Raw genomic sequence first — 25,382 nt, 5'->3', positions numbered from 1 at the left:
TCCCATTACACATTTAATTTGTTGCATGGGATACATGACCATTGAGAATGTGTGGTCTTAGAATTTATCCTAAACACCTCAAGAAAGTCAAACGTTTTTCATTCGGTGGACGCGGCTTGACGTTGACGTCCTCGTTGACCCTGGCAGTTGATAGGCTTAAAGCTCAAATAATCATTAATTTCAAGAATGCTGTGTAATCAAATAATTTTGTATAGTTTCATGCTATGGTGGTTGTATGATGGAGAATAAATTTTACATGTGTACTTATTACTCAACTCTTTGGGGTCTTGATTTGCAATACTAGGTTTGTCATATGTCAAGGATTGAAACACATGGGCCTTCTCTGTACGGTATTTTCTCCTAAAGTCTGCCGATTATCACCTTGGTGTTGGCCCTATATATAAATTGAAATGATTTGATAAAGTAGTAAGATTTTACTAGACACTATAGCTACACTGTTGGAGTAACAGGAAATGTCTACATTATTGGAACCGGGAAGAGAACCCAAACAACCGCCGATGCGGGGGACTAATGTGTACCTGTTATTTCTTTCACGCATCTGAGGTGAGCTGTTAGGTGGTTGTCCGCCCACGTCACATGCATGAGATTGGGGTTGTTAGTCTAAAAATGGCGAGATTCTTGTATATTATTGAGGAAGACATGTCTCAGAGCCGGCTTGACAACCAGGTGGTTCTCAGAGGGGCTTTGTTGCCGCCCGTCTTGAGCCAGGGATGAGAATGAGATGATTTAGGGTTGCAGATAGGGAAAAGAAAAGTGAATAAGATGTAGAATAATTGTCGGTATGTGTGTGTTGAAGCTGGGAGGAATATCAGGGGTGTGGACTGTTCACTGGTACCCTGTGCAACACGTTTACATTAGTATGGTTGTATACCATTAAGGTTAAACACCTGAACGTGATGCTATAACCCCAGGGTATGATGACCTGGCATTTGACCTCATCCATAAGAGTGGGACTTAGGTTACATTATACCCAAGGTCTTACTGTCGTACTCTTGGGTCTTTCCCCATGTTTTCTTCAGATTGTACCCACGAGATACATACATATCGATAAATTTCACAGGGTACGGAGCATATATCTTGATTATTGGGTTTTATTGCAAGTGTTATCCATAGATTTCTTACTGTAGAGTTGCTTTATGTAAGCTTTTACTTTTTCTTAATTCCGCCAAGGCAAAGCCCCTTTTAAGTGGATAGGGTCTTGAAGTAAGGAAAAGTTGTAGGCTTTAGACAGTGTAATGAATTCGCATTACCACTTCCATCAAGATCCATTCACTAGAACTGAACTCTTACTTGAGGGATGTACGGAATCCTGAAATTACAATAATTTCTCCACAAGTGGCATGTCCTGCGAACAGCTTCCAACATGCATTCACTTAGCACTTCGTTTATACTCTTTTGAGCTTTATTTGGTTTATGAACTTATTTATAAACCAAATAAAGTTCTGTAATCAAAACAAAGCACCAGTTAGGTGTAAGTTATCATCTGTCTGCAGGACCCATAATTTGTGAAGGGCATCATGCGTAAGTGTGATGCTTGAATAGTTTACTTTCAGGATGCCGTCAGCTGCCCTTCCTGTGGCTGACACAGCATAAGATACACTTGAGGACTGAGATAAATCATGCAACTATCCTCTATGGTGCTCATATTTATGTTGCAGGTCAGAACTGTTGTAATTGCATCCTCTGCACATTTGTTCCATGGTGAAGCACCACAGAATACATGATCAGTCCTATACATCTCATAAAGATTTTATGCAAATGATAGACAATAATCATCAATAACATCAATGACAAGTAATTTTCTCCCCCTCTTTCCTTAGAAACTAACTTCAAACCTTATTGGACATTCCAATCCTGTAAAAGCAGATCGTTGTTCTGTCATTGTTAGACAACAGAATAGCATGAACTAAAGGTGCTAGTTGCCATGCAAGAATGAATTTTAAGATTTGTTTTTTATAGGAAGTCATACATTGTATTAGAAAAAGTATCGAATTGCTAACAGAGGTTCTGGTTGAAAAATGTTCTTCACAGGAATGAAAGTGTATTTGTTAATGTTACATGGGTAGGTGAAGGTAAAGGTTATTCCATTGTGGGTGTACTGTACTTGCAGATATATGTCCTCCCAAAGAATATACCTTCATTTTCTTTAATATTGTAATTTTTTCTTTTTTTACTTCCTGTGCTTTAGAAACCTCTATATTTACACGAGAAATGAAATAGTTTTTCCCTTGATGCAGTTTTCTCACATGATTCACAGTTAACTTCTCACCAAGGCTTTCAAAGCACCTCCAGTTTTTTATTGCTTTGCTTTTTTTTCTGTTAAACATTGATCCCATGTATCGAAAATTATTAATAGTTTAAAGCATTTCAGTTATTTAGGTAACACAACAGTGGGACCCAACATGTTTTACAATCAAAAGAGTCCAAATTACTAGTGATCTGAACTCAGCTGGATACTAGAAATTGGTTTGAAATTTGATTTTTTTTTATTTGGCAGCTTTGTAGGTCTATATAAGGCTAATAGTGTTGCGTTTGTGTGTGCAGGTCTCTCCTGGATAGCTCCACGGGACCAAGATGTCAAAGAGATCTCTGGAAGAGGGGGGCTCCTGCTCAGCACCCCCAGCTAAGAACCTTAAGGTGCAGTTTGAACCCGTCCAATTAGGCTCCATATCTACACTTGACGAGATGGATATGAAAACCCTACGTTTTCAGAATCACAAGCTTTACCAGGTAAGCATCTTTTTAGAAAGAATGAGACTTTTGTGTTTGAGTTACATGATTGTCAGACACCCTCCTTTTTTTCCCATTCATCTCTTTATCTCTGAATTATCATTATTTCATTCTCAGTTTAATGTGGTGGATCAGGTATGTGTGACCTCTGCAACATCATTCACTCACATTTTTTATTCATACGTAGCACTATATCTTAATATGAAACATAGACTTCCACTTTTCTTACTTTTTCTGTTTGTGCATGAAGCTCATTCATAAAGTGAGAGCATTGTCTCCATTCAAACTACTTCCTTTACAAAAGAAAAAAAACATTGCTCCCATTTCTTTCCATATATTTGTCCATCTCTTCCATTGTCTACCTCCTGTCCATTATACCTGCTATTGTACTGTTCTGTATCTTTTTGACCAGCTTGTCATGTCATATGTTATGCAGAACCTTAGCATCCTTGAAAACTTCCATCTGTGTGCATTTTTAATGACCCCTACGCACCATATAAGCTTTTTACATCTTCATTCATCACTCAATATTCTGTACACTTTTATTCTGTATATACTATGGAAGCTATCTATCTTCAATGTCCTACCTTCTTTTTTTCTTTTCTGTCATAACTTGAATTTCACAGCCACACATCACTGACGCAACTTCCCCCACATAGAAACTTCTCGTATACACTTTACTTGGATTTTTTTATTTATTTAATTTTTTTTGCTTTGTCGCTGTCTCCCGCGTTAGTGAGGTAGCGCAAGGAAACAGACGAAAGAATGGCCCAACCCACCCACATACACATGTATATACATACATGTCCACACACGCAAAATATACATACCTATACATCTCAACGTATACTTATATATACACACACAGACATATACATATATACACATATACATAATTCATACTGTCTGCCTATATTCATTCCCATTGCCACCCTGCCACACGTGAAATAACACCCCCCTCCCCCCTCATGTATGTGAGGTAGCGCTAGGAAGACAACAAAGGCCCCATTCGTTCACACTCAGTCTCTAGCTGTCATGTAATAATGCACCGATACCACAGCTCCCTTTCCACATCCAGGCCCCACAGAACTTTCCATGGTTTACCCCAGACACTTCAAATGCCCTGGTTCAATCCATTGACAGCACGTCGACCCTGGTATACCACATCGTTCCAATTCACTCTATTCCTTGCACGCCTTTCACTCTCCTGCATGTTCAGGCCCCGATCACTCAAAATCTTTTTCACTCCATCTTTCCACCTCCAATTTGGTCTCCCACTTCTCCTCGTTCCCTCCACCTCTGACACATATATCGTCTTGGTCAATCTTTCCTCTCTCATTCTCTCCATGTGACCAAACCATTTCAAAACACCCTCTTCTGCTCTCTCAACCACACTCTTTTTATTACCACACATCTCTCTTACCCTAATATTACTTACTCGTCCAAACCACCTCGCACCACATATTGTCCTCAAACATCTCATTTCCAGCACATCCACCCTCCTGCGCACAACTCTATCCATATCCCACGCCTCGCAACCATACAACATTGTTGGAACCACTATTCCTTCAAACATTTTTTTTATTTACCAGAATTTTCATTGCACCCCAGTTTTTCTCCCTTGCATTCCTTTACTTTCTTCTTTTCCTTTCCTGCTATCATCCTTAGAAAACTTTACTCCCAGCTGTTATAAATTATCCTCAATTTCAAGTTCTGCCGTGTAAACTGATCTCGTTATGACCTCTGTTCCCTTTCAAAAACTAGCATCGTATTTTTTTTTTTTTTTTCACATTTAGCATATTCCTTCAGTTGCCATCACTGAACCAACTCTTCAATTTATCCAATTCTTCCTCTGATTTAGCTAACAAAAAGGCATAATCTAAAAGAACATCATGATGAGCATGAAACAACTGTGGCTGCTTCCACAGTCATCCTACCTCTCTCATCTCATGCAGTGCACCATCCATAAAATCATTAGATAAGCATGCCAACGACATCTTACATCATTGATGTAATTTCACATTTTGCTTCAAATCACTCTCATAACACAATTTCATACATGCTCTTTTGTCATTGTAACAGCAATCAAAAGTCTTTCAATTACACCAGATGGTGTTACAACTTTGCAGAGTGCTTTTACATTTATTTTATCATATACCTTTTCTGCATCCATAAATACTGCCTAGAGTTCTTTTTCTCTAAACCTTTCTTTACATTGAGTCTTGGTGCAAAAATCTGATGTACGTACCCTCTTTCCACCTTAAACCCACTTTATTCCCAATCTACAAGTGGTTGGCTAATCCTTGTAACATGATTAGTAACTTAGCTATGCTGAGAGGGCTTATTCCTATATAATTCTTACAATTGTATTAACATCTTTTCACTTTCCATGTGTAATTACAATAGCATACCACTGCCTCTTCACCCGCAGCTTTTCTGTAGATACATTGTAATTTCACCTCCGATCTTCACCATCTCTTGCCACTCCATCTAATCCCTCAGCTTTTCTATCTTCAAAGATATTTATTCGTCTTCCTGTTTCCACCTTTGGATTGTCTTTCTCTTCTGTGTACCTCTTTCTTTCTCATTCAAACTGTACCAATAGATATGTCCCACTCACCTTCATTTCCAATCAGTAGATTACTTTGAAATCTTCTGCTCATCAGTTACAAACTTCATCATATGTTAATAGCATTCTCCTAGGCAGCAGGTTTGGATGGTATTGCAGTGGAATTTATTAAAAAGGGGGGTGACTGTATTGTTGACTGGTTGGTAAGGTTATTTAATGTATGTATGACTCATGGTGAGGTGCCTGAGGATTGGCGGAATGCGTACATAGTGCCATTGTACAAAGGCAAAGGGGATAAGAGTGAGTGCTCAAATTACAGAGGTATAAGTTTGTTGAGTATTCCTGGTAAATTATATGGGAGGGTATTGATTGAGAGGGTGAAGGCATGTACAGAGCATCAGATTGGGGAAGAGCAGTGCGGTTTCAGAAGTGGTAGAGGATGTGTGGATCAGGTGTTTGCTTTGAAGAATGTATTTGAGAAATACTTAGAAAAGCAAATGGATTTGTATGTAGCATTTATGGATCTGGAGAAGGCATATGATAGAGTTGATAGAGATGCTCTGTGGAAGGTATTAAGAATATATGGTGTGGGAGGAAAGTTGTTAGAAGCAGTGAAAAGTTTTTATCGAGGATGTAAGGCATGTGTACGTGTAGGAAGAGAGGAAAGTGATTGGTTCTCAGTGAATGTAGGTTTGCGGCAGGGGTGTGTGATGTCTCCATGGTTGTTTAATTTGTTTATGGATGGGGTTGTTAGGGAGGTAAATGCAAGAGTCCTGGAAAGAGGGGCAAGTATGAAGTCTGTTGGGGATGAGAGAGCTTGGGAAGTGAGTCAGTTGTTGTTCGCTGATGATACAGCGCTGGTGGCTGATTCATGTGAGAAACTGCAGAAGCTGGTGACTGAGTTTGGTAAAGTGTGTGGAAGAAGAAAGTTAAGAGTAAATGTGAATAAGAGCAAGGTTATTAGGTACAGTAGGGGTGAGGGTCAAGTCAATTGGGAGGTGAGTTTGAATGGAGAAAAACTGGAGGAAGTGAAGTGTTTTAGATATCTGGGAGTGGATCTGTCAGCGGATGGAACCATGGAAGCGGAAGTGGATCATAGGGTGGGGGAGGGGGCGAAAATTTTGGGAGCCTTGAAAAATGTGTGGAAGTCGAGAACATTATCTCGGAAAGCAAAAATGGGTATGTTTGAAGGAATAGTGGTTCCAACAATGTTGTATGGTTGCGAGGCGTGGGCTATGGATAGAGATGTGCGCAGGAGGATGGATGTGCTGGAAATGAGATGTTTGAGGACAATGTGTGGTGTGAGGTGGTTTGATCGAGTAAGTAACGTAAGGGTAAGAGAGATGTGTGGAAATAAAAAGAGCGTGGTTGAGAGAGCAGAAGAGGGTGTTTTGAAATGGTTTGGGCACATGGAGAGAATGAGTGAGGAAAGATTGACCAAGAGGATATATGTGTCGGAGGTGGAGGGAACGAGGAGAAGAGGGAGACCAAATTGGAGGTGGAAAGATGGAGTGAAAAAGATTTTGTGTGATCGGGGCCTGAACATGCAGGAGGGTGAAAGGAGGGCAAGGAATAGAGTGAATTGGAGCGATGTGGTATACAGGGGTTGACGTGCTGTCAGTGGATTGAATCAAGGCATGTGAAGCGTCTAGGGTAAACCATGGAAGGCTGTGTAGGTATGTATATTTGCGTGTGTGGACGTATGTACATGTGTATGGGGGGGGGGGGTTGGGCCATTTCTTTCGTCTGTTTCCTTGCGCTACCTCGCAAACGCGGGAGACAGCGACAAAGTATGAAAAAAAAAAAAAAAAAAAAAAAAAAACCTTCCTTTTTATATTATCACCTTTCATAATGGCTAGTTATTCTCTTTCAAATTCTGATTAATGTATGTCCGATATTCTCTTTTGCTTTTATCTTTTTGATGTATACCATTCTTTTGATTCTTTTGTTCAGGGCTTATCAAATCTTCATTCTTCATCCTCTTTTCATCTCTATTTTCTGTCAGATTTTGCTTCTTTAAAAGTATCTTTTTTTTTCTCCTCCGTCATACTTGGATCTTCATTCCCCCGTGTAGCACCATTCTTTTCACTGGTACTTGACGTAATACACACATCCATGGTACTCCTTAACACAGCACTCGTATAAACTGCCTCCACATCAACTCATTATCACCCTAAGCATTCATTCCCTTCTTAATTGTTTTTATTGTGACACATACTTTGTTACTTAAGGTATGATTAATGTTGAGAGATTTGCCATAAACAGTGTCATGGATTATTCACTCTTTGTGTGCAAATGTTATTTAAGATCTCATGCTTTTGGATTTTTGAATTTTTTTTTTTTTTTTTTTTTTTTTTTTTTTTTTTTTTTTTTTTTTACTTTGTCGCTGTCTCCCGCGTTTGCGAGGTAGCGCAAGGAAACAGACGAAAGAAATGGCCCAACCCCCCCCCCATACACATGTACATACACACGTCCACACACGCAAATATACATACCTACACAGCTTTCCATGGTTTACCCCAGACGCTTCACATGCCTTGATTCAATCCACTGACAGCACGTCAACCCCTGTATACCACATGACTCCAATTCACTCTATTCCTTGCCCTCCTTTCACCCTCCTGCATGTTCAGGCCCCGATCACACAAAATCTTTTTCACTCCATCTTTCCACCTCCAATTTGGTCTCCCTCTTCTCCTCGTTCCCTCCACCTCCGACACATATATCCTCTTGGTCAATCTCTCCTCACTCATTCTCTCCATGTGCCCAAACCATTTCAAAACACCCTCTTCTGCTCTCTCAACCACGCTCTTTTTATTTCCACACATCTCTCTTACCCTTACGTTACTTACTCGATCAAACCACCTCACACCACACATTGTCCTCAAACATCTCATTTCCAGCACATCCATCCTCCTGCGCACATCTCTATCCATAGCCCACGCCTCGCAACCATACAACATTGTTGGAACCACTATTCCCTCAAACATACCCATTTTCGCTTTCCGAGATAATGTTCTCGACTTCCACACATTTTTCAAGGCTCCCAAAATTTTCGCCCCCTCCCCCACCCTATGATCCACTTCCGCTTCCATGGTTCCATCCGCTGACAGATCCACTCCCAGATATCTAAAACACTTCACTTCCTCCAGTTTTTCTCCATTCAAACTCACCTCCCAATTGACTTGACCCTCACCCCTACTGTACCTAATAACCTTGCTCTTATTCACATTTACTCTCAACTTTCTTCTTCCACACACTTTACCAAACTCAGTCACCAGCTTCTGCAGTTTCTCACATGAATCAGCCACCAGCGCTGTATCATCAGCGAACAACAACTGACTCACTTCCCAAGCTCTCTCATCCCCCACAGACTTCATACTTGCCCCTCTTTCCAGGACTCTTGCATTTACCTCCCTTACAACCCCATCCATAAACAAATTAAACAACCATGGAGACATCACACACCCCTGCCGCAAACCTACATTCACTGAGAACCAATCACTTTCCTCTCTTCCTACACGTACACATGCCTTACATCCTCGATAAAAACTTTTCACTGCTTCTAACAGCTTGCCTCCCACACCATATATTCTTAATACCTTCCACAGAGCATCTCTATCAACTCTATCATATGCCTTCTCCAGATCCATAAATGCTACATACAAATCCATTTGCTTTTCTAAGTATTTCTCACATACATTCTTCAAAGCAAACACCTGATCCACACATCCTCTACCACTTCTGAAACCGCACTGCTCTTCCCCAATCTGATGCTCTGTACATGCCTTCACCCTCTCAATCAATACCCTCCCATATAATTTACCAGGAATACTCAACAAACTTATACCTCTGTAATTTGAGCACTCACTCTTATCCCCTTTGCCTTTGTACAATGGCACTATGCACGCATTCCGCCAATCCTCAGGCACCTCACCATGAGTCATACATACATTAAATAACCTTACCAACCAGTCAACAATACAGTCACCCCCTTTTTTAATAAATTCCACTGCAATACCATCCAAACCTGCTGCCTTGCCGGCTTTCATCTTCCGCAAAGCTTTTACTACCTCTTCTCTGTTTACCAAATCATTTTCCCTAACCCTCTCACTTTGCACACCACCTCGACCAAAACACCCTATATCTGCCACTCTGTCATCAGACACATTCAACAAACCTTCAAAATACTCATTCCATCTCCTTCTCACATCACCGCTACTTGTTATCACCTCCCCATTTGCGCCCTTCACTGAAGTTCCCATTTGCTCCCTTGTCTTACGCACCCTATTTACCTCCTATTTTTGAATTGCCTGTTTATGCAGTTCTCACTAACATTGTTTTGGACATGTTTCTATGATTTTGCAATTTCAATCACAGCGTCTTGAACAAAGGAAAAGAATAGAAGACGACTTACGCAGTCGGATAGAACAACTGGAGAAGCGTCAGACTCAGAGTGATGATGTGCTGACTGTCATCAACCGATATTGGAACCAGTTTAATGAAGATATCCGACTTATGTTGCAGCGGTTTGATGCTGAGACTGCTGATGAATCTGAGACAAGAAGTGAGTTTTCACTGTAATCATTTATAGAGATTGCAGAGTTTCTTGACTATGGGTCTTTTGACCTTGTGAAACTTTGTACAGAGAGGCATTCTCTGATTTATGGTATAAGCCAAAATATCTTTGTGTTTCAACTATTTTGTTTTGATTAATGTCTAATGTTTAGTCTATAAAGCTTTTCCGAGTAAATGCAATTATGGGTGTCCCAATTAGTTAGCCATTTGCAAATGAGGTATGTTTCAGTTTACCCCATTTTACTTAAGTTTACATAAAAAAAGAGAGGCAGTTAGCAAGCATTCTCTCGTGTTTTTCATGGGATGGTAGATGTTGGGGCCCACTCATCGCTTGGATGCTTAGGCATACAAACACTATAGAGAAAAGATTGTTTCATACGGTTGGCCATACTGGTGGCACATGACAATGATCCATACCTTGAGAGAAGCACTGAATTCTTCCTTAACCTCACCTGGGTCATACAAGGCTAAACAAGATATCGTGAAGTGTGGGCCTTCAGAGAATTTTCACCTACTACTTCTTGCACAGGATTTCATTCTCCTCTGACCAGCCAGTCTCCACTCAGACTAGTTGATGATGAACCACAGCCTTCACTCAGGATTGCTTGTGTCTTGTCAAAACTTAGGTCATTGTTTAAAGATGAACATGATAACCTACTTTCCCCAGCCTCCATGCCATTGCCTGTAAGCCTTAGAACATATTGAGATTCTGAGTGCCACTATTCATCCAGATGACATAATGTTTTAGTTAGCATGCTTAATGTTCTGTGTTTTGCACATAATATTGTCACTTTTTTATGACTTGTTGATTAGTGCATAAAGGAAAGTATATGTAATAAGGTATACTGAAAAAGATGGGGTGCAGGTGAAAGTTAGGATCAGTTTTGGCTTGTGCCAAAAAGGGTAACTTGGAGGGGGTGGCAGCCCATTAGTCATTAAAGTGAATGTAGAGAAAATTTATGTAATCCATTGATATTCACCTTTTATGCAATATTTAAAGTGCTGTACAACATATATGCCAGCTTACTCTGTTTTCTGGTGAATGCAGAATATAAAGTGCTCTGCAACGTGTAAGCCGCTTACTCATTACTACTAGTCCAACATTGCAGCAATGCTATATGACTATGTAATAACCTACATAGCTCAATTTTGTCAGTAATATATTACTTTGAAATATGATTTGAAGGAAGGTGATGAGGGCAGTTATGTATGGGGTAAACAGGTGGGGTTGGTGATCCATTAACTTATTAGGAGAAGGGAGAGGTAGCCCCTAGAGCCTCTAATCTCCAATTACCCCCCCAGTAGAACAGTTAGGTAAACAGTTACTGCACCTTCTTAGGTATAATCAGCATACTTATACCTCTGTTATCAAGCAATCATTTGTGGCCCCCTTAGCTTTATGTATTCTGCCAATCATCAGGCACATCACATTTGGTCAGTCAAACACTGAATAGCCTAACTAACCAATCATCAACTATAATCCCATCCACTCTTGCAGCTTTGCCTCATTTCTTCATCTGTAAAGTCTTCACTATTTTCTCTCTTTTCACCATTACTATACATTTACCACATGTATATAGTCATGTAACCATACTGCTCCTTTTATGGGACTACTGCAGCATACATTATTTTACAGAAATGTTTTAAACCACTCTCAAATAAGGTAAAACAGTAGTCTGTAAAGAATAAATATTAATCAATTGTTGATGCATAAACACTGTGCCTGATTTTCAGATGAAAGTGAGGCTACTACCTCCTTTTTGACCCAGTTATCAACTTGGGACAGAGAGGAATTAGATGAGAAATTAGTCAACAGGGTACAAGTTTCTAAGCGAGCTGTGGCGAAGATTGTCCAGGCTTTTGATCGCCTGCATCAACGAAATGAGAAGGTTGCTAGGGCATTAAAAGGGGAAGGATTGGAAGGAGGTATGTAATAGGTCTTGACTAGTTTTTCATCACAGAGTCGCAGTGAATATTTCTAAGATTCATTGTATTTTTATGGCAATCAGTATATTTTCTACAAAAATGCAAAAAGTATTTATGTGAAAATAAAGAAAACATGATTCAAATCTGAGAGGATGTATAGTTAGTAGAGGATTTTGAGATTTTTTTCCAAATCTATAATGGAATAATCCTTATGATTAATTTCTAATCGTTGATGAAAGGTAGTTGCAAAAAAATCATGACAGAAATAATGAATATCAAAGGGGTACAGTATCATCTGTAAGTTAATTTTCAGGGTCCCATAACTTCAGAGAATAGACGTCAATCATGAGAAGGGTGTTTTTTGTAGTGACGTACAATATCACCTTTAAGTTAATTCTTAGGGTCACATAAATTCAGATAATAGACATTGGTTGTGAGAAGGTTGCTCTTTTACAGTAACTTAAGTGTTTTCATCCCCTAACACTTTTTTTTTTTTGTATTAACTTTTTTATGCAGAAGCGCCACCTGCATTGGAAGAAGGCGTTCGTGAATTGAATTCCGAGCTTCAGGCAGAGAATAAGAATCTACAGTCACAGAATCTCTCTTTTCATGAAAAACATCATCTCATGTGTCTCAAGGTATGGAGCTTTCATTATGTCCTGCTTTTGATTCAGTTAGCAAAAGAGATTGAAAACTGATTTTTATTTCCAAATTGCCAACATGTAATGGGCAAATATATATCCTTGTCAGGGCCATATTAGTGGAAATTAAGATAAGTTATAAGAAGAAAGAAAGCAGGAAGGTTGGGTTGGAGCTCATGAGGCGTTTGTAGACTGAGCCCTTTCACTGCATCACTCCTGAGGCCCACTGCACATTATATATATATGCAGTGTCTTGGACAATGATACATTTTTTTGCAGCAGATAAGGAAGCAGACCAGACATGGGAGGCATTAGTGATTTTGTAAGGATTGAAAGTTGTTTAGATGTTCGGGTTCAGTTGCAGAGAGTTTAAATGCTTTGAGCTTGCAGCAGTATGAAAATAACTGGAAGGTTTGATAATAGCACTGATGTGTTCCTTCTAAGACTTCATAACCACTTTAGATGAACTTCTGATGAAAATTGATTAAGAACAGGATCAAACACATGAGATTTGAAACTTGTTTTTTAAGTGTGTTTTTTTGGTATTGTTTGAAGGCAGTCATGAAACGTGATAAGAGACATCAGTTCTGCAAGGATTGTACCATTGTTCTGGAACTGGGCCATTGCAACGTCATTTCATCATTTGTAACAAACTTTCTTTTATGTGTAATATTATTAGCAGGTTCCTTCTGTCGTTTGGATTATAGAAGATGTTTCTAATTGCACAGAATCAGTTTAAGTGATGTCATTACATTTGGGTAAGGTTGTCATAGGTCCACTGTAATATGTACAATAAAGTTTGATTCTCATTAGATGTAATTATAACAGAAAAGCTTCTCCCATAGGTACACTATTTATTTCACAGTTTTCATTATCATTTGTCCTCTGAACTTTTGCTAAATAAAATTACTTTTTTTTTAATCACTGTAGGTAGCAGAACTAGAAGAGAAACTCCAGGCTATGGAGACGGAAAAGGCTGAGATGCAGAACCGCATTGAGGATATGGAATATGATTTAAACAAGACTCGCTCTCGCTGTGAAAAAGTGGAAAGCCACCTCGCAGAAACTTGTCAGAAACTGAAAGCTATACAAGATGAGAGTGGTGTCACAGCACCTGGTAATGCCAAGGAAGGCCTACCCGGTGGCAAGATTTCATCTACTATTTCATCTAAAAAGGTAAGTATTGTTCATATGCTTAACTGAAACTATTTTGCCTTAATATTATTTAGTTTCTATCCTTTGAGATAGGTGAGAAAGAATACTTCCCACATATTCCCAGCGTGTCGTAAAAGGTGACTAAAAGGGAAGGGAATGTGGGGCAGGAAATCCTCCCCTCCTTTTTCACTTTTCCAAAAGGAGGAACAGAGAAGGGGGCCAAGTGAGGATTTTCCCTCTAAGGCTCTACCCTCTGTTCTTAACGCTACCTCACTAATGTGGGAAATGATGATTATATGAAAAAAAAATTATTTAGTTTCATTTTGCTCTTAAGATGTCCTTTATTTAGTTGTATGTATTTATTCAAGTCTGCTTACTGAATTTTATTCCCACATCGACATGTCAATGAGTTTTCTTTTTCTTTAGTGATATTTACTCCTCTTTAGGCATTGCACATGAGAGCTAGAGAATGGATGTAGGTGAATGTGACCTTTCTTTGCCTATTCTTGGCATTACTTGCTTATGTGGAAAATGGAAGACAAGTTTTTTTTTTTTTTTTTTCGCTGTCTCCTGCGTTTGCGAGGTAGCGCAAGGAAACAGACAAAAGAAATGGCCCAACCCACCCCCATACACATGTATATACATACGTCCACACACGCAAATATACATACCTACACAGCTTTCCATGGTTTACCCCAGACGCTTCACATGCCCTGATTCAATCCACTGACAGCACGTCAACCCCGGTATACCACATCGCTCCAATTCACTCTATTCCTTGCCCTCCTTTCACCCTCCTGCATGTTCAGGCCCCGATCACACAAAATCTTTTTCACTCCATCTTTCCACCTCCAATTTGGTCTCCCTCTTCTCCTCGTTCCCTCCACCTCCGACACATATATCCTCTTGGTCAATCTTTCCTCACTCATTCTCTCCATGTGCCCAAACCATTTCAAAACACCCTCTTCTGCTCTCTCAACCACGCTCTTTTTATTTCCACACATCTCTCTTACCCTTACGTTACTTACTCGATCAAACCACCTCACACCACACATTGTCCTCAAACATCTCATTTCCAGTACATCCATCCTCCTGCGCACCACTCTATCCATAGCCCACGCCTCGCAACCATACAACATTGTTGGAACCACTATTCCTTCAAACATACCCATTTTTGCTTTCCGAGATAATGTTCTCGACTTCCACACATTCTTCAAGGCTCCCAGAATTTTCGCCCCCTCCCCCATCCTATGATCCACTTCCGCTTCCATGGTTCCATCCGCTGCCAGATCCACTCCCAGATATCTAAAACACTTTACTTCCTCCAGTTTTTCTCCATTCAAACTCACCTCCCAATTGACTTGACCCTCAACCCTACTGTACCTAAGTATGAGACTAAATATTTGACACCTGATGAACCTTGTATGACTAAATATTTGACACCTGATGAACCTTGTATGAGGACATTAACTTATCTGTTGTGTAAACTGAAGGAATTTGGACAACTAATGAAATAGGATGGCCATGCAGACGGAAGCCAAAGTGCTATAAATTAACGATAACCAGTTAACCAGTAACTAAGAATCAAAACAAACAGCTGCTTCCCTCTGGAGTAGCGTAAGAACATATCTCAAGTCACCTGGAAATATTGTTTATCCTAAACACAAACCTGACTGTGTATCCCTTTGGAATGCTTTTGGATATCAGGTATTTAGGGAATGAATGGAGGCATGCTGTTTTTGCCAAGAATACAGTCGTTATGATTTTGTAGCATCCTGTTAGGTTACCAGTTGGATGACATAGAAAAGGTTTTTATTTGCTAAATGAGGGAAATTTTTTGCAGTCAAGTTTTTTATTCAAGTTAATTTTGCAGTGTTGGTGTCATTATGGAGTTCACTTGGTTACTGTTGATAAATTTGTTATATAACTCCTGATCATGTCTCACTGAATGTATCATCTCTACCTGCAGTGGCTGTCAGATTCACGATGCCTATGTTCATATCAATAATGTGTTGTCACTGAACTGTGGACTTAGGAGTTTTGCATCTATTGAAGACAATAACTATGTTAAAGATTTAGGTCAACAAACATGTAATTATATTTAAACAAAGCTACATTCTCATCAGGTAATCTGGTCACTCTACTCGACTGCTTCAGTCTGTAAAGGTTTTGCTAGAATTGAAGAATTTGAATGTAATTTTATCTTCATGGTGTAAGGGTTGAATAAGAGATAAACACTTTTTTTTACATGAGTATTAGAAAGTGTCTTACTTTTTGAGTCAAGTCTAAATATCTCATCTCGTTCCTTCCCAGTGATTGGAAATATTAACAAATTGCGAGTTTGATTGTCTGACGTATTGTTGAGGGTTTTGTCCTCCTAAACAGTAGAGTGAAGAGATTATGAAAAAGTTTCCAGATTTTTTTTTTTTTTTTTTTTCCCAATTCAGACAGGCTGCAGCTCTTACTTTGGTGAGTTCCATAGCTGATCATGTGCTAAAGATATATGTTCTGTCCTTGAAGATGGAAGAACTGAACAGTGAGTTGGAGGAATTACGGGAGCTGAGTGCTAAGAGACTGGACGAGTTGGAGAAAAAGACCAATGAACACAAGGAGGCTCTGAAGGAAGTTGAAAGACTAAAGATGGATGTAAGTTACAAATTACTCTGAAATATTTTTAAACAAGCTTATTGGCAGTGATTATACAAGACATCATAGGAAATCCAGACTTTAGAATTCTTGAATTTTTGAACATTTTAAGATTTTATTTTGGACATTTTTATTATTTATGTACAATGTACAAGTATTATGATATTATGCATATGCCTAGTATGGAAAAAAAAATAGCAGAAGTATTCTATTGTACTACTGAGATGGCTGAAGAAAGATTTACTTGATGTACTGCAAGGTAGACTTCCTTAATGTATTTTATGTAAACATTTAAAAATAAGAAAAGGAATTTTCATATCCCATTCTTTGTGGATTTCCAATGTTGTTGTGATGCTGTGCTTTTCTTGTTTATATTATGTATGATAACTTAAGGTTATGTTATTGAAAATGTTTTCTTGAGCTTTATTTATGATCTGAAGTTATGATAAAATGGGCTTTATATTTTAAAAGTAGTCTTCTTTGTATTAAATTCAAGTCTTCTTCTTGTAAGAAGTTTCATTTGGTTAATTTACTGTTTTGATTTTCACAGTTGCGGCAGTTACCAGAAAGCATTATTGTGGAGACAACAGAGTACAAATGTCTACAGTCTCAGTTTTCTGTGCTGTACAATGAATCCATGCAGCTTAAGACACAGTTAGAGGAAACACGACACCAGTTACAAAATAGTAAGAATGCACATCTACGCCAAATTGAACAAATGGAGGTTAGTGTTTCCAAGAATTTTTCTTTGTTGTATTTTGATATTTTGATTTGGGAAAAATATATTAGGGAAGTTTGTCTGTGAAGGGAAGTTAGTATGGAGTTGTGCATGTTGATTATAAATAGGCCTCATTTTGGAGTGAAAGGTAGAGCATATTGATATGAATTCATGTATATTAGTGTCTTAGTCATGATGGAGTAAGATATGGATTAGCTAAGTTGTAAAACTTGATATAGAATGAACATTCTATAGCTCCTTGAATATTTGTAGATAGACATGAACAGGCATGCTTCACTTATTATTTGGGTTGTGTTTTTTGAAAATTGAATATAAAGCAAATAATCATTTACAAAAACTTTTTTTTACAAGGTCCAGTTATATATATTGCAAGCTGCATTACTGATTAAAGATTTTCTAACCCAAGCCCTTCTAGAATAACACTCCTCAACACAGTTATTTTCAAGTGTAAATATATTCATGTTTATTAAACTTTGTCGCTGTCTCCCGTGTTAGCGAGGTAGCGCAAGGAAACAGATGAAAGAATGGCCCAACCCACCCACATACACATGTATATACATAAACGCCCACACAAGCACATGTACATACCTATACAATTCAACATATACATACATGTACAAACACAGACTTATACATATATACACTTACTTGCTGCCTTCATCCATTCCCGTCACCACACCACCACACATGAAATGGCACCCCCTCCCCCCACGCGCATGAGAGGTAGTGCTAGCAAAAGACAACAAAGGCCTCATTCGTTCACACTCAGCCTCTAACTGTCATGTGTAATGCACCAAAACCACTGCTCCCTTTCCACATCCAGGCCTCACAAAACTTTCCATAGTTTACCCCAGACGCTTCACATGCCCTGGTTCAATCCATTGACAGCACGTCGACCCCATTATACCACATTGTTCCAGTTCACTCTATTCGGTGCACACCTTTCACCCTCCTGTATGTTCAGGCCCCACTCGCTCAAAATCTTTTCACTCCATCCTTCCACCTCCATTATGGTCTCCCGCTTCTCCTCGTTCCTTCCAACTCTGATGCACATATGCTCTTTGTCTATCTTTCCTCACTCATTCTCTCCATGTAATCAGACCATTTCAATACACCGTCTTCTGCTCTCTCAACCCACTCTTTATTTCCACACATCTCTCTTACCCTTTCATTACTTACTCGATCAAACCACCTCACACCACATACTGTCCTGAGACATCTCATTTCCAACTCATCCACCCTCCTCCACATGACCCTATCTATAACCCACGCCTCACAACCATATAACATTGTTGGAACCACTATTCCTTCAAGCATACCCATTTTTGCTCTCCAAGATAATGTTCTTGCCTTCCACACATTCTTCAATGCTCCTAGAATCTTCTCCCCTTCCCCAACCTGTGACTCACTTCCACTTCCATGGTTCCATCCACTGATAAATCCACCCCCAGATATCTAAAACTCTTCACTCCTCCAGTTTTTCTCCATTCAAACTTACCTCCCAATCAAGTGTAAATAGTAAAAAGTTCACATGTAATTAAAGGTAAAATATTTGCTAGCCAGAAACTGAAGTGCATATCATGAGGAGATTCTGTGGTGAGTTAAGGAGAGGTTAATGAGAAGGAGAGAGAGGGACAGTGTATGTTTCTGCCTCCCTCTGTGTCATCATCATCATCCTTAGGCTCCCAGGGCTTGCATCCATACAATGCTGTTGGGACTTCCTTCAAACGTACCATCTGTGTCCTAACACTGACCTCTCCCTCCACACACTCCTCAATGTGTCCAGGATATTATCCCCCTTTGCCAAACCATGACACACTTTAGAACCCTTACATCTGTTTGCTACCAAATTTGCTCTTAGGAATCTACAGCACCTTACTTCGTTTAGGTCTCCCCATCCAGTTTCTCTTTGTAGTTTCCCTCCAGATCCTTGACAAGAACAGACAGTAATTAATTCATTTCCTATTCCCTCCAACCCTGCTATACCATAGACTTGCCCTTCTCTCTGAGACCTGTGCATTTTACCTTCCCCACCATTCCATCCACCTTCCTCACCATTCCATCCATAAACAGATTAAACAACCTCTTTGACATGACATTCTTAACACAAACCCACCTCGACCAAGAGCTACTCACTCTCCTCCCATCCTGCTTTTACATATGCCTGACTGTTTTGGTGAAAACCCATTTCATTTAATAACTTTTTGTTTACCCCTTACATTCATAGCACCTTTCACAGACCTCTCTTTCAACACTGTCATATGTTTTTTTCAGATCCGAAGTTGCCACAAACATTATACTCTATATCCAAGGATTTCTCACACAAACTCTTCAAAGCAAAAATCTGGCATGCATATCCTCTACTTCTCCTTAAGCTATGGTGCTCCTCCCGTCAGATGTTTTGTTCATGATACCACCTTTTCAATCAGCACTATACCGGACACTTTACTGGGTGTACTCAGGAGGTTTATGCATTTGTTTATCATTTTTTAGATTATAATGAATTATGAATATTGGACAGATTTCAGTGAGATGGTTAAGCAGGGTATGGAGTAGTAAAAACTAGCAAGAAGAGGAGGTATATTGAGAGAAAATTTATGTAAAAGGAGGAAGCTCTTATAGTGAGATAAAATGTGTACAGTAAATGGGATGTTTTGGGAAGATGGCACAAAACATCCAGATTTACAACAGCAGAGCAGTCTAATAAAAAAGTATGTTACAGAGTGAGGAGCTTACCATTCAGAAGAAGTTGCGTGCTGAAGTAATCCAACTTGAAGATATGCAAGCCCAGGTACGAAAGGAGTATGAAATGCTGAGAATTGAATTTGAACAAAATCTTGCTGCAAATGAACAAACGGGGCCTATTAATCGGGAGATGAGGCACCTGATCACCTCCTTACAGAATCATATTACACAACTTAAGGGAGAAATTCATCGTTACAAAAGAAAATACAAAGAAGCTGCTTCAGAGAACAATAAGGTAGGACTTTCTTCTCATGTGGAGGAGTTGTAACTCTTTGTTTCAGTTAGAAACTTGCACAACAGCCAACTTCTTCTTTACATCACAGATCATTATGTTTTAAGTTTTCTCCTGTTTTGAAAGTGTGTATTAGCAATGGTCACATCTGTTGTACATGGGCATTCCTTATGCCCTTTAGTCATTGTTTAAAGTTTTCTCCTGTGTTGAAAGTATGTATTAGCAGTGGTCAGATCTACTGTACATGGGCATTCCTTATGCCCTTTAGCCATTTTCAATTTGATTTTGGACTCCAAAGTTTTGTATTAGACGTCTGTTATCATCCACATTCATGTATGTTGCTTACCTCAAATGAACTTCCTTGTTAGTCTTTTTCTCAGCTTTTCTTTGAAGTTCCCTCAGGTTGTAACCTTAACTCATACTTATCATTGTATGGTGATCATACATCTTTTTCAGTAATATTGTTGTACATTTTTCAGTAATATTGTATTACATCCATCCAACATATCTCATAATGACAGTTTTTATTTACAACATTTTAGAGTTATAGACCATTTTGTAGACAATTTTTTACATTTTATGGCTTCTGATTTAAGCAGTTTTGAAAAATGTTCATGATTTTAATGCTCATTATATTATTTTCCCTAAGCACAAAATAATTCTAGATCCTTAGGATTTTTTTTATCATGAATTTTATGTCGCAGCTAAATACTTTGCACTTTACATTTCATGCACCGCTATCTGGCTTTTAGATGAGCCAATGTCTCAGCCAGCATTTGTTCAGCTGCGACATGCTGAGTGAAGTCTTATTACCTTTGATTTGGCATTCTAACCTGAAGGATTTTGTCACCAAAAGAGTTTTTCACTTTTTCTTTTTTTCCAGCTGTAGGGCACTATTGTGCTAGTAAGAAAAATTATCCAGTTAAGCATTGCTTATTCTTGACAGTGCAGAATGCCATCCAGAATACTTCAGTGCAATGAATCCAAACATTAGGATGGATTACTTCCCTAAAATTACCACTTCCTTGCATCATCCCATAGAATAGAGCATTATTGTCACCGTCAAATTATGTTACCAGAGAACATTCCATAACTCTGTTAATATAGATGATGAGTGTAGGTCTCTAATCAGAATGGTGCTGGAAGAATTATATCGTGAATGCTGTGAACAGCAATGCTGTTTTGTAGGTGGCATTTACACTAAAAACTGAACGATTTTAAGAGTGAGTTATATCTTGAATATGTGCGTGGTTTCTCTGGTTTTGAGCTGACAAAAAAATTTGGATTTGCCAACAATATTGCCTCTGAAGTAATTAAAGAACAAGTTGTGGCAAACTTGTGGGATTTACACTCTGAGGCCCTGACTAATGAGGGACTGGTTGGTTGGAGACAGAGAACAATTTGAGGAAAGGGCAGAAACATCCCTAACTGCACACTACTTAACACCCATGGGATAAGCAGAAGTGTCTAACTACCTGAAGGAGACTGTGGCCCTCATTCATGATACTATCGGTCTATGTGCCTTACAGGGAGGGGCAGCTTGATCCTCCCTCTTCCCAGCTTCCTGTCCACAACCCACCCAAGGGGGATAGTTGCCCAAGAGCTTTTATTACATAGATGGTGGCATACATATATGCTGTCTCCATTATGATAAGATGAATCCCATCTGTGAATGTTTCCCAGTATATGTTAAACTGATTACAGATGCTTCACACTGCCCAAGGGAGCTTCATAGAGAAAGAGACAGGCAAGACAAGTAAAACTGGGTAGCTTTTTCAAAAAGGTTAGGCATATAACCATATAATTAAGGGAGTGATGTAGATAACCCTAATGTTCCCCCTAATATCCCTCACTTTTCCACCCCTTGATCCCCCATCACCACATTTTCAGATTTTTCATTGAATATACTTTAGATTGATAGAACTAATTCTTTGGTAAGTAGTTCATAGCATAAGATGTTGCATAGATATTTGGTACTTATGGGTGATCATGAGGAATGCAACCCCATTATGTGATGGGTTTACTTGTTTGTATACTAACATGTCCTACAACGACAGGTTTTTCAGGAACACAACCCAGTTGGTCGTACAGGGGATGGCTGTAAACACAAATGAATTGTGTGTCAAGTAACCTTTACTTTTTCTTTAGTGTTTGCACAACTTTCTTGGCAAAGAGAGGAAGCACAAGGATCTTAATCTTCGAGGGAAAAAATATGGTCCACTCTGCCTATTCTGGCTTTTAGAATATGATAATACGATAATAGGGTATCCGTCTCTCCTGCTCCCATCCTTCTTTGTCACCTTCTAACACACAGAGGAGGTACATGTGTATTTCTGCCCTGTCCTCAAGGGTAACTGCTGACATTGAGATTGTATGTTAAGTCAAGCACTTTTTCAACCTGTCCATTTTTATCAAAATTCCTGCACATCTTATGCATAGCCATATGCACTTCCTAAGAGTAGAAAATGGTCCCTTGTATGTAGAACTTACTTTCTAAAATTTTTTCAGTTGAAGAGAGAAGTGGAGGATTTGCACCAGAAACTGGCAGCTAGACAAAGAAGTGCAAGTGTTAGTGAACGTCAAGATAGTGTCAGTAGTGACCGTGGAGATGGAGGGAAAGAACAGGTAATCCTAAAATGTGTCACTGTTAGTTGCTTATATTTTGATTTGTATTTTTCATATATGTGTTGTATATGCATGTGCTTTTCATTATCACTGTAGAATACAAAACTCAAAACCCAGAGTAACAAGAATCACTTAGGTGTGATGACTTGCTCCTTGGAAAAATTCATTTAATTCATTTTCTAACTGTATTGCTTGGTCCAGTGTAGAATCTTTTCTTTACAGTATCTCAGTGTATGTATAGTGAATAGCCATTATTTCTCTTGATAAACTTAACTCTTTATGTCAGGACTGTTGCCAGAAATTCTGTGTTCATGCTGTATATGAATTAACTTATTTAGGAGGCTGTAATCCAATCATTGCATGTGATTTGTAGAATCCCATACTGCTGCACTGTCATACTGTATTACTAATGAGTTTTCTTTAAACTGCACATGAAAATTTTTTACGAGATCATCCCAAGCAGACATCAAGTTGTGCATTGTGATTGGTTTATGATGCTTTTTTTATATAGGTGATAATGTGGGAGCTGTGTATGTGTAACTTCATATTATGATGATTCATTGTTGATATTTACAGATGGTTAAGGAGGAAGGTAGTGAATCCTGTGATTCCTCAGGTCCCTTAACTTCGTCAAATCAACAGTCATCTACTACATCTGGTGGAGGAGGAACTAGTGGTGAGGATAAAACTGGTGAAGGACTAGATTTGAAGAAGGAGGATGGTGAAGAAGAGACTAAGGTGAGTGTTGGCAGCATTTATCATATTTGTTCCCTCATTTACAGAAGTTGTATTTTTCATATATGTGTTGTATATGCATGTGCCTTTCATTATCACTGTAGAATACAAAACTCAAAACCCAGAGTAACAAGAATCACTTAGGTGTGATGACTTGCTCCTTGGAAAAATTCATTTAATTCATTTCTAACTATATTGCTTGGTCCTGTGTAGAATCTTTTCTTTACAGTATCTCAGTGTAGGTATAGTGAATAGCCATTATTTCTCTTGATAAACTTAACTCTTTATGTCAGGACTGTTGCCAGAAATTCTGTGTTCATGCTGTATATGAATTAACTTATTTAGGAGGCTGTAATCCAATCATTGCATGTGATTTGTAGAATCCCATACTGCTGCACTGTCATACTGTATTACTAATGAGTTTTCTTTAAACTGCACATGAAAATTTTTTACGAGATCATCCCAAGCAGACATCAAGTTGTGCATTGTGATTAGTTTATGATGCTTTCATTAGGTCATTGTTTTCTGAGTAAGTTCTAGTTGAGATTTAGTTGGTTGACTTGAAAAATTCACCAACCAGGAACTGGTAGGCTCTACCAGATCATACTTACCCAAACTTGTATGATACAGAGCAGCTGCAGCAAGAGTTGCTGCAACTGATCCATCTGTAAATAGAAAAAAATTTGTAGATGACCCAGTTTTTTAGGATTGAAATTTAGATATTGCTTGGTATTGTATGTTTTCTGAAGTGTTTTTCTTATTTTACAGGATAATGAAGAAGGTGGTGACAAAAAGGAAGATAAGATTAAGAAGGAAATGAAAAAAGAGGGCAAAGATGGAAAAGATGGTGGTGGTGGAAAGCAAGGTGGCACTATTCCTCCAGCAAAAGATTCCAGAGAGAGTGAAATCATTCGTAACCTGAAATCAGAACATAAGTATGTCGTAGTTTTTTGATTTTTGAAGGCCATCCTTCTTATTGATAGTTGAGCCTTACGTGATTTTTTCTTTTGTTTTTAAGGTACATAATTCTTAGGGATACGGAAGCAAGAATACCACCCATGGAACTCATGCATGTTGTTGTAGGCTACTTACAAGGAGTAGGAACAAGGTTTGGAAATTCTTCGCTCGTATTGTACTTTGAAAAAGTAGGGATAGAAAGAGCAAGTGACGATTTCACCTTGATGGCTCAGTTTCTGATGTACTTTGCTTAGGTGGAAAAGTTGAACATAATTCCTTCACAAATGACAGACTTTAAAGAAAATTCTTGTTTTAGTTATATCGTTCATACAAACTTGATCTCCGTTTACTGCATCAGCAAGGTAGCACCAGGAAATAGATGAAGAAAGATTCATCCACTTGTGTACACACAGACACACACATATATATATATGTTGGAAAGGATCACAATTTTGCGTGTGATGAAGTGTATTCCTCAGAGTCCACGGGGAAAATGAAACACGATAAGTTCCCAAGTGCACTTTCGTGTGATAATGACATCATCAGGGGAGAACACAAGAGAGAAATATAACAGTCAGTTGATATATAACGAAGAGACGTAGCTAGGACGCCATGCAATTGTCCAAGACAGACAATGAGTGTATCATAAACTTATCATTTTACAAATTTTATCAACAATAAAGTTATCTAATTTGTATAGACCATCACTAATATTAAGATTATAATTCTTTGTGTATTCAATAATGGAAGATTCAGTGATATTTCTCATGGTAATTGAGTTAGAGTTAATAACTGAGATGGCATTACTCCAGTCATTACAATTATCATAGCTTTTAACATGATTAAATAAGGCATTTGATTCTAGTCCTGTTCTTATACTATATTTATGTTGCTTAAGTCTAACAGAAAGATCCTTACCAGTCTGCCCAATATAAAAGTATATGAGATCATCCCAAACAGACATCAAGTTGTGCGTTGTGATTGGTTTATGATGCTTTCATTAGGTCATTGTTTTCTGAGTAAGTTCTAGTTGAGATTTAGTTGGTTGACTTGAAGAATTCACCAACCAGGAACTGGTAGGCT

The 25,382-nt window shown here is 38.7% G+C and overlaps 1 protein-coding gene across 1 annotated transcript in view; it reads left to right on the top strand.

The window, feature by feature from the left end:
• The first annotated feature begins 354 nt into the window (after positions 1–354).
• Positions 355–25,382, top strand: part of Bre1 (E3 ubiquitin-protein ligase Bre1) — a 60,888-nt gene continuing 35,860 nt past the window's right edge. The window contains exons 1-12 of the mRNA XM_071689177.1: positions 355–564; positions 2,566–2,751; positions 9,701–9,887; positions 11,633–11,824; positions 12,341–12,462; positions 13,396–13,641; positions 16,141–16,266; positions 16,817–16,990; positions 19,728–19,985; positions 22,491–22,607; positions 23,184–23,345; positions 24,111–24,277. Of these exons, the coding sequence (XP_071545278.1) occupies positions 2,596–2,751; positions 9,701–9,887; positions 11,633–11,824; positions 12,341–12,462; positions 13,396–13,641; positions 16,141–16,266; positions 16,817–16,990; positions 19,728–19,985; positions 22,491–22,607; positions 23,184–23,345; positions 24,111–24,277 (1,907 nt within the window). The 5' untranslated portion in view covers positions 355–564; positions 2,566–2,595. The remainder of the gene's footprint in view (positions 565–2,565; positions 2,752–9,700; positions 9,888–11,632; positions 11,825–12,340; positions 12,463–13,395; positions 13,642–16,140; positions 16,267–16,816; positions 16,991–19,727; positions 19,986–22,490; positions 22,608–23,183; positions 23,346–24,110; positions 24,278–25,382) is intronic.

Source organism: Panulirus ornatus, chromosome 3, assembly GCF_036320965.1.
Source record: "Panulirus ornatus isolate Po-2019 chromosome 3, ASM3632096v1, whole genome shotgun sequence".
NCBI lineage: Eukaryota > Metazoa > Arthropoda > Malacostraca > Decapoda > Palinuridae > Panulirus > Panulirus ornatus.
The sequence above is the reverse complement of the archived record's forward strand: the minus strand, read 5'-3'. Positions and strand labels throughout refer to the sequence as shown.